Below are 11040 nucleotides of genomic sequence, written 5' to 3'. Positions count from 1 at the left end.
TAATCTGTCCATGTGGGGTTTGCATGATCAAAGGAAGATCTGAAGCTCTAACAGGATACCAAGTCTACAGAGGTCCACCACCATAATGATGGATAGGTTATTTTTCCGAGATTCATAGCAGTCACTCATTGGGGGACAAGGTTTTAATGTGCACCCATCTTACCTAGATCTAACTAGGGTGCTCTTGGGTGATTTTCCAAAAGTAATTTTTCTAGAAAATAGGATTCTGGTGGGTTTGGTTGCTCTTCCCTGTGTACAACTGTAAGCACCTGTTAACTGGAACCATTGATCTCCTTCTGTTCCTTTCATACGTTTATCTGCCTCCCTCCCCCCCACCCCCATAGTGTTCAGGATTGAGAAGGAGCTCAAAATGAGGAATAGATCCGGGACTTGGGGTTGAGTGGGCATAAGTACAGTCTTCAGTCATTTAGAGTAAAATTGTTCCGTGAGATTCCTGAAGTGATAACAAGACCTTTGTATGGAAAGTATAGGAAAAATTTTTTTTCAACTCATCATGAAAAAATCTAAAGACAGAATAGATTGTCCCAGAGAACATGAACTTTCCATAACTGTAGGTGTTCAGTCACATGGCCTGTCAATAGATATTCTGTTATTTATGGTTTGTTGATAATTACTAATGATTTTTTTGTCCCCAAGTCTCAGGGCTACAAAAACATTCTCATCAGTGTTAGGAAAAAGTTCCTAAAAACTTCTTTAAAAACAAACAACAACCTGTGAGTCTGGGGGCCAGTGTGCATGTTGAGGGGCAGACAGGACACCTGGGCTCTGGCTTCCCCCAGGAGAACAGTGAAGTTGTAGAGGCCTCTCATTCTTCAGGCACCCAAAATGAGAAATCCAAAAGAGAGGAGGACAGGGGGTGATGGTCAGAAGAATGGGGCTGGCAGAGAGGAAGCCTATAAACCTGGCTGCCCCCTCTACATCCTGCCTGGCTGTCCATGTCCTGCTGGCAGGACAACTGGCCCAGGCTGTCCTGATGTACCTGGTATGCTCTGCCTGGAACTTGGGCCCATGCTTTTCTCCACTTGCCCAGAATTGTCCTTACAAAGAGGCATCACAGTGCAGAGGCTGAGAGCTTGTGCTTTGGAGGCAGGTGGACGTCAGTATGCTGTTAACTCTTCAGATCTTCCTTTGATCATGCAAACCCCACATGGACAGAATACTTATTTCCCATCAGTTTTTCCTCTTGGAGACCCCATGGCCTCTATCCCCCAGCCTGTACAAGGTAATGTGTACATAATAGGCAAGAGACAGTGTACCTGAGGGTCCTAACTCAGTCGGTTAATAGCTATGTGATCTCCAACAAGATACTTTGGCCCTTTGCAAGTAGATTTCTTGACTAGGATTTAGACCTTTTTTTATTTTTATTTTTTGCTAGAATGATCAGCTTTCATTTCTGCCTTTTATTGAATAAATACTTAATTTAATCTTGCTTAATCCACTTTCGAGTTCCTCTTTTAAATGGGAAATCAAAAATGACAGCAAAGCAAGTAGTCAATGGGGTTACACCTCAGATAAGCACCCATCAGGGAAGGCCAGTTGGCTTCCTAGAGCTAAGTAGTCTTCATTAGCTCCTCTCTGATCCAAAACTCGTTCCCTGAACGTCCCTGATCCTAAACCTAGTTCCTATGAAAGACGGACATTCCCATGTTAAAAAGCCTCTATTCTGGTAACGTAAGAATAAATATTCCAGCACAGGGCCAGGAGAAGAGTGCAGGAGGAGCTATCTGATGGACCAGCCCTGGACGGGGAAGTGTCCCCGGGGTTACTACACTGCCTCACCACGGAGGACATAATCTTAGTGGTGAAATGAGCGCTCTGGAACAAGTCACATGCACAGTCTGCTGTGCTTCCTACTCAGTTGTGGGAATGCTGCACTATGAAATGCCAATTCTTCTTCACCCAGAAGGTGACAATTTTCATTAATCTGTGTGACCGAGAGAAACATTTCTGTTCTGTCCAGCCCAAATGTCTCTTCTCCGGGGTCTACGGATCCTCTTCTGAGTAACCACACCATCCCTTTTCCATGGGATCTGGGTGGGGTGCCCAGTTCCTTTATTTTCTTGTTCTTTATTATTTTCTGAAGCATGTCACCTGTCCCTCAAAAGAGGGTGGGAATGGAATACAGAGATGACAGTGACCTGAGGGGAGGGCTGATGGCACAGAAAAGGAGAAAGGCGACCAGGAAGAGCAGACTGTGGATATTCTCTGTCACTGCTCTCTCAGTGCCATTGAAGCTGGTAACAAAATTTTAATCAAAAATCTTATTAAGTTAACTATACAAAATTTTAATCAAAAATCTTATTAAGTTAATATGAAACATCCACTGATTATTTCTTGTGTACAGGCATGTTTGAGACTCTAGAAGGAGGAGGGCTGGAGTTAGTGGTGGGTTCAAGACAATTATTTACATAAAGATGTAAGTGCCATATTAGAAGGCAGTATATTTTGAATGCCACTGTATAAGTATAACATTTCTAGAATAACATTTTAAATTCATAGTTCTAGTATATTCTTGTAACTATTAGAGTATTTATCCTTTCTATTTGGTTAATTAATATTTTGGCTAATAATTCTTTATAATCATATTAATAATTAATCATTAAAATAATATAAATTATAATTCATAACTGGTTAATATTTTAAATAAATTGGTAATTTAATATTAACTTTTGATACCTGAAAATATTGGTAAGTTGTGAATAGTAAGAAAGTTGGCTAAAAACCCTCACTGTATAAATGGAAAAAACTGTATGTAGATTAATACAGGTACAGACTCAGATATAAACACAGACGCAGACACAGATACCTTGTATCTCTAGAGGTAGGACCAAGAATCACTTTCTGTGAGGCTGAGAAGAGACACATTAGGAAGAATTAAAATGTTTAATTGGAACTTATTTCATTTTATTTTTTTATTGTGTGGGAGTAATGTAAGTTCTCTAATTTCTCTCATAGTTCCCCATAAAATCGTTAGTAGTGCCTCTTTTGCTCCTAAATCTGATTTTTCATATGGTCACATTATGGGCAGAGGCCCTAAGGCTGGAAATATGAGTGCTAGATCATTTGTTCAGAACATGTTCAAAGATTGTGAAACCAGGGGACTGGAGTTTGTAATCAACCATGAAGTGCTGTGGGCCAACTTGAGTTAAAACCCTTTTTGGACATCACCAAGATGGCAACATAGGAGGCTCCTGAATTTCCCTCCTCCCATGGACACACCAAGTATACAACTCGATACGGATCAATTCCCTCTGGAAGAAATCTGGAAACAAGTCGAGTGACTCCTACACATTGTGCAACTCAGAAAATACCCACATTAAAATGTGTAGAAAAAGCTGAGACACACTCTCACCCTTGGCACAGCACCTGCATTCAAGGGAGAACCTCCAACTTCCAGCTTCTCCCTGAGGAGGAAAGTGTTTGGACCACACATCTAGCACTCCAAATTCTATGGCTTCCACCCAAGGGATGTGCACCCAAATTACTGAGCTCTGAGAGCCAACAGGGTCATCATTCACAAGATGCACAGGACTATAACAAAGAAAGAAGCAGTTGCTAAATTGGCATGCTAGCACTTTATGCAGCTGTGTCCTCCCACTCCAGGCTCTGTGCAAGAGCCTCCTGCCTCCCCAACAAACAAAATCCAGGACCAGTCGGCTTCAAAGGTGGATTCTACTAGACATTTAAAGAAGAGTTAATACCTATTCTTCTCAACCTATTCCAAAAAAATAGAAGGAAAGCTTCCAAATATATTCTATGAGGCCAGCATTACCCTGATACCAAAACCAGACAAAGATACTACCAAGCAAAGAAAAGCACAGGCAAATATTCCTGATGAACATAGATGCAAAAGTCCTCAAAGAAATAAAATAAGCAAACTGAATTCAGTGATACATTAAAAGGGTTATTCACCACCATCAATTGGGATTTATTCCAGGAAAGCAAGGATGGTTCAATATCCGCAAATCCATCAACATGATACACCACATTAATAAAATGAAGGATAAAAATCATATGATCATCTCAATAGATGCAGAAAACATATTTGACAAAATTCAACATCTGCTCATAAAACTATCAACATCATAAAAACTATCAACAAAGTGGGTTTAGAGGGAATATACCTCAACATAATAAACACCATTTATGATGAGCCCACAACTAACATCATCCTCAATTGTGAAAAACTGAAAGTTTTTCCTCTAAAATCAGAAACAAAACAAGGATGTCCACTCTCACCACTTTTATTCAACATAGTTCTGGAAGTCCCACAGTCTTATAGAGCAATTAGGCAAGAAAAAGAAAATAAAAGTCATCCAAATTGGAAAGGAGGAAGTAAAACTGTCACTATTTGCAGATGTTATAATACCATGTAAAAGGGATGTAAAACCCTAAATACTCCAGCAAAAAATCCATTAGAACAATAAATGAATACAGTAAATTTGCAAGGTACAAAATTAATATACAGAAATCTGCTGTTTCCATACATTAATAACAAAGTAGAAGAAATAAAAATTAAGAAAACAATTTCATTTACAACTGCACCAAATAAAACCACCTTAGGAATACATTTAACCAAGGAGGTAAAAGACTTATATTCTGAAAATGATAGGACAGTGATGAAAGAAACTGAAGAAGATATGAACAAATGAAAAGACATTCCGTGCTCATGGAATGAAAGAACAAATATTGTTAAAATGTCCATACTACACAAAGCAATCTACAGATTTAATGCAATCCCTATCAAAATACCAATAGTATTTTTCAGAGAAGTACAACAAAGAATCCTAAAATTTGTATGGAACCACAAAAGACCCTGAATCGCCAAAGCAATCTTGAAAAAGAAAAGCAAAACCCCAGAGGTATCACAATTTCAGATTTAAAGTTTATTACAAAGCTGTAGTAATCGAAACAGTATGGTACTGGCACAAAAATAAGCACATAGATCAATGGAACAGAACAGAACCCAGGAATAAACCCAAGCATATATAGTCAATTGATTTTCAACAAAGGTGCCAAGAATATACAACAGGGAAAGAACAGTCTCTTAGATAAATGGTGTTGGGAAAACTGGACAGCCATAGGCAAAAGAATGAAACAGGATGCCTATCTTACACTGTACAAAAGATAAACTCAGAATGGATGAAAGACTTGAATACCAGACATGAAACCATAAAACTCCTAGAGGAAAACCCAGTGGTTAAGCTCCTTGATATTGGTCGTTTCTCACCTACCTCTGACCTGTGTCAGATGTCAATATTCTCCAGCCAACTGTCTACTACCACACAGTTTTGGGCTTCTCTAACCCTGCATCCCACCCCATCTCCCTATCTGGATAAGTCTCTTACTGACAGCCTCCTCTCAATCCCTTAAACTCCCAGCTTTTGAAACTCCCCCTTCACTCCCTCCCAGTCCTATAAATGCCAACTTCCAGTCCTCTGAATGCAGCTTCTCTTTCCTTGAACTTTCTAACACTTTCCTTTCCTCCAACCCTTATCCCATGACTTGTTTCTATTTCTACTTTTTGTCAGCCCACTTCCTGGTCTTCTTTAAGCCTGAACCCATGGCAGACAAATTGAGTTGCTCCCTCAACTTGATCCCAAAGTATTGGGTATTTGATTATGTGACATTCCATCTTTTGACCCTCTTTGCCTCAATACATCCTCAAGAAGGCAATGAAGTGAAGATCTGCATCTGGACTCTTTTACTCTCAATGCAAACTCTGATGAAGCCCAACACCAGCATCTACTCATCATTCCTAGCCTTAAATTGAAGCCATGTGTTTCATATATACTTAAATCAAGATATCCAACCTGAAGCAAGAGCATTATTGATATTTCCTACACTTACCTTGATTATAACTCTTCCTCTAAAAATCCCCATAATGTAATCCTTACTTAATTATTAAAATTTACCTGAATCTCACTGAAAAATTAAACATATTCTCACATCTGCTGTGATCCTTAGGTTGTCAAAACATGAAAGTGAGTTTATTTTAATACTGGGTGTATTCAATCCAAAATCACCAAGAAAAACCTCCTAGTGAGCCTAATCATCAATATCTCTTAGAATATATTTTAATGCCAATCCAAATACTAATCTTAATTACCATTCCACATACTGACACCAAAGTGATTTCTAGATGATCCCAATTCAATTAGATTTATAACCAGATATACCTAATGGAAATATAGTAAGTCAGAAACAAAGTGTACAACAATGACAATTTTCTTCTAAGTTTTATAAGTAAATTTAATTTCTATCTCTAGTCTCCATTCTGCCTACTACCAAATAAATAAATAGACTTCAATCTTGCCAATGCAGGTTAATTTCAGTTCTATCAGAGTTTTCTCACTTGACCTAATGTTGCCCCCTCCTCCTTATCCCTGAGAAGGATGCTAGGATCAGGTGTGTGCAGGAGAGAGTGCAGAAAGGCACATGTTGGGGATCTGGTTCTCAGTAGACACTTTCTATCTGTGTAGATGTCTGATCGTGCCATTTGGCCTTCAAGCAAGTCATCCCTCCATATTGGTGTCTCTTAAGGTGTCCATATCCCTAATGGTCTCAGGTCATCATTCCATGCCCTTTGCCTCCTTGTCTCAAATGTAGCTCCTGCAGGAAATGTGATAGACTGCCTCAAGCTCACTAAATACAAACTCCTTAGGAGAAGGGATGCTATCTATCTTGTCCACCTCTGTTCTCAGTGTATAGAATACCTGAAATATAATACATGCTCAATAAATGCTTGCTGATGGATGGACTCTTTGTTTCTCAGTTCCCCACATGGCTGTCTCTAACCTACATCTATGCATTGGTAGAATGGAGAGTTTCTGTCAGCCTAGTGTTGCCAGAGCTCTGGACAAAGCACACATGAGTCTTGAATTTCTCTCAATTTATCTGGAAGTGTGAAGTCCACCACATACAACTGTGTTCTCACTGAATTCCCTAGAACAGATGTTGGCTATCACAAGTCACTACACTACTGAATTCCAATAAATGGGTCTCTGCTCTCTCTCAATAACTGTTCTGGCAATGTGGCACTTGCAAAAAATGTAGAAATTCAGAAGAATTGAACAGTAACACAGGTCTTAATGACCGTCTCTGGAGGAGGTGACAAGAGTGGATAAGATATGATGGATATTGCAATATAGAGCACACAGTAAAACTTTCTAAAATTCTCCCTTACAGATCACTCTTGAAAATTCATCATGGCATCTGCTCACCCCAAACTCCTTTGTTTGTTTCCCCAATCTCCAGTTTTCTGATTTCACTGAAGACTTCTTATCCCAATCTCTTAATTCTCCTGCCCCTCCTCCTGACTTCTAGAGCTCTCTTCTATATCTTACCTTTGTGTACCTTCAAGTCCCCTTTCTTCATTAGAAAGACCCTAGAAGCTCTGACTTCAGATCCAGAAGCTGGTGTGTAAGATATGCTGATTACAGGGATGCTTTGGTGGCTCAGTTGGTTAAGCATCAGACTCTTGATCTCAGCTCAGGTCTTGATCTCAGGGTCGTGAGTTCAAGCCCTGCATTGGGCTCCATGCTGGGCATGGAGCTTACTTTTAAAAAAGGAAAAAGATCTTTAAAAATAAAAGATATGCTGATTACAATCGATGCTACATAAATATCTGTGGGTATTGTGCTCCTGCCCACCTAACACTATGAAGAGGGTTTGGAATACAATTAGTTAAATCCAACCTAATGGCAAAGACACAAAATGGGGGCCTGATGAGAGGAGGGTCATAGGCTCAAACCAGGCTTGAAAATTTGTCAAGATGTAATTTGCATCTGGGAACAGTGAATAGCAAGACTAACCCATTTATAGGACGTTGATAGAAGTCTTTACTACCATGGAGAGTATAAAACAGAGATCAAATTATTTTTCAGTTTTGAAAAAAGTAACCCTAGAGGTCTGTAACCTCAGGTGTTTGACATGCATAATCAGTCTACCCACACCATAAAGCTGAGGTGGTCAGCAGGGTGTTGCAAAGGCAGCTGTTCCCACCAAAGAGCCCAACCTCTGCCTGGCTAGTAACAGCAGGGGGCAGTAATGTAACAGATGAACGCCCAGGTTCCCTCCTGCTCCTTTGCAGATAGGAGTGGCCATGTGGCTGCATTCCAGGAGATGGTGTGTAGACAGAAACTGTTTGGAATAACCCCTCAACAGGTTATTGTTGGGGATGAGGCTAACTCAACATGGAAGCCTTGCTATTCTTCCTTCTTCCTACTTCACATGGGAATGTTGTGGTTATAACCTTGAGGCGAGCTTTAGGATGGAAACCATGTGCTAAGGATGACAGAAAAGAAAGCTAGAAAGAGCCCAGGACACTGAAAATGACAAAGTGTCAAATTCAGTAGGAGGAAGATAATACCGTGGGTGAAAGGTGGAACCTGCAGCGGAAGGGACACTGCATGACTGATCAGACTTTGTGACCCTCTTTGTGAAGATTCCATTTTTGCAGGAATAGATGTTTTTCAGGTGAAGTGAAAACAAATTCCTAACACTGTAAAGCCATCATCATTCAGGTTTCTGTAACTAGCAATTATTGCTAATATTTAGTAACTCCAAATTACATCAAAATGCTAACATTGTTTCTTTCATGGATCAGGAGCTCTAGCCCAGTTAAAAAGAAGTAAGAATTGATATGGCAAAATAAAGTGCATATTTTTAATATTTCTCTACCATGTTGAGAAATAATCTTTGTATATTTGGTACTTTAAATATTTGTAATTTTAACATTTCCACATCACTGTCTAGATTGCTGGGGGCTAGAGAACATTTCAGACTGCAGACTGCCTGGTCAGCCAAGCATGTGAGCACTTGGGAATCTGTCATTTCTTATCCAAGATGAATCAGAACTCCTCACTGTTCCTGATGGTTGGAAGGAACCAGCTTTTTCCAAAGAGGACAATCCCAGAGGACTCTTGGAAGAGAGCAGTTTTGCAACTTTGTTCCCAAAATATAGGGAGGCTTACCTGAAAGAGTGCTGGCCATTGGTACAGAAAGCCTTGAATGAACATCACATTAATGCAACCCTGGACCTGATTGAGGGCAGTATGACTGTGTGTACAACAAAGAAGACTTTTGATCCATATATCATCATTAGGGCCAGAGACCTAATAAAACTTTTAGCAAGGAGTGTTTCATTTGAACAGGCAGTACGAATTCTTCAGGATGATGTTGCATGTGACATCATTAAAATAGGTTCTTTAGTAAGAAATAAAGAAAGATTTGTAAAAAGAAGACAACGTCTCATTGGTCCCAAAGGATCTACATTGAAGGCTTTGGAACTCTTAACAAACTGTTATATTATGGTTCAGGGAAACACAGTTTCAGTCATTGGACCTTTTAGTGGCTTAAAAGAGGTTCGAAAAGTAGTCCTAGATACTATGAAGAATATTCATCCAATTTGTAACATTAAAACCTTAATGATTAAACGAGAGTTGGCAAAAGATTCTGAATTAAGATCACAAAGTTGGGAAAGATTTTTGCCACAGTTTAAGCACAAGAATGTGAATAAACGCAAGGAACCAAAGAAAAAAACTGTCAAGAAAGAGTACACACCATTCCCACCACCACAGCCAGAAAGTCAGATTGATAAAGAATTGGCTAGTGGTGAATATTTTCTGAAGGCAAGTCAAAAGAAGCGACAGAAAATGGAAGCCATAAAGGCTAAACAAGCAGAAGCTCTTAGTAAAAGACAAGAGGAAAGAAACAAAGCTTTTATTCCACCTAAGGAAAAACCAGTTGTGAAACCAAGGGAAGCTTCTACTGAAAATAAAATTGATGTGGCTGCCATCAAGGAAAAGGTTAAGAAAGCCAAGAATAAGAAACTGGGAGCTCTTTCAGCTGAAGAAGTTAAGCTTAAAATGGAAGCAGATGAAAAAAAGAAGAAGAAAAAAAAGTAACATTAAAAAAAAACCCTGGATGAGAACCGTTTAAGCTATCTCCTTTTGTAAAGGATTTTGAGATACTAGGGCATTAGTAGCCTGTATGTGAGAAGGAATACTCTGATCACATTTTTCTGAGTTTATGTCATTCTTCAAAACAGTGTTTATATAAACACCTGTCCTTTATAAATATAAATTATTGTATTCTCTGTGTGTTTTTTGGAAAACTTTATGCTAGAAAGTGCTACATATGTCTTTGTATATATTGCACCTAATCTGTTTTGGCATGTTTTGCCTAAGCATGATTTTAGATGTAATTTTTAGGTTGTTTATATAAAGATTTTTGGAATGTGGCTATTGTAATTATCCATCAAATCCAGTGTTTGATGCCACTGGTTAGTCTTTAAATATAATCATGTCCCACCATTTGGTTTTGAGCAAAATAAATGCAGATTTTGCAAAAAAAAAATTTGTAATTTTAAGATAATTTGAATATTTAAGTATCTAATAAATTAACCGCGAGCATGCCATTTTTATTTTATTTTATTATGTTATGTTAGTCACCATACAGTACATCATTAGTTTTTGATGTAGTGATCCACGATCCACTATTTGCGTGTAACACCCAGTGCTCCATGCAGTACGTACCCTCCTTAACACCCATCACTGGGCTAACGCATCCCCCCACCCCCTCCCCTCTAAAACCCTGTTTGTTTCTCATAGTCCATAGTCTCTCAGGTTCCTCTCCCCCTCCGATTCCCCCCCTTCATTTTTTCCCTTCCTTCTCCTAATGTCCTCCATGTTATTCCTTATGTTCCACATATAAGTGAAACTGTATGAGAACTGACTTTCTCTGCTTGACTTATTCCACTTAGCATAATCTCCTCCAGTCCCATCCATGTTGATGCAAAATTTGGGTATTCATCCTTTCTGATGGCTGAGTAATATTCCATTGTATATATGGGCCACATCTTCTTTATCCATTCATCTGTTGAAGGGCATCTCAGCTCTTTCCACAGTTTGGCTATTGCGGACATTGCTTCTCTGAACATTGGGGTGAGAATGCCATTTTTAAAATGTGTAATAAATAAATGATTTAGAATTGTGTGAGGTGTTTTGAGAAAAAAAA

The 11040-nt window shown here is 39.0% G+C and overlaps 1 protein-coding gene across 1 annotated transcript; it reads left to right on the top strand.

Moving 5' to 3' along the window:
* The first annotated feature begins 846 nt into the window (after positions 1-846).
* LOC102749807 (KRR1 small subunit processome component homolog) lies at positions 847-10358 on the top strand. The gene is made up of 2 exons (XM_081811068.1): positions 847-1243; positions 8869-10358. The coding sequence occupies exons 1-2, from the start codon at positions 847-849 to the stop codon at positions 9927-9929; spliced, it is 1458 nt and encodes a 485-aa protein (XP_081667194.1). The 3' UTR covers positions 9930-10358.
* Positions 10359-11040: the final 682 nt, after the last annotated feature.

Source organism: Leptonychotes weddellii, unplaced genomic scaffold (assembly GCF_054177405.1).
Source record: "Leptonychotes weddellii isolate Sample4059 unplaced genomic scaffold, ASM5417740v2 HiC_scaffold_5318, whole genome shotgun sequence".
Lineage (NCBI taxonomy): Eukaryota > Metazoa > Chordata > Mammalia > Carnivora > Phocidae > Leptonychotes > Leptonychotes weddellii.
Note: the sequence above shows the minus strand (reverse complement) of the source record. Positions and strands in the feature narration are given on the sequence as shown.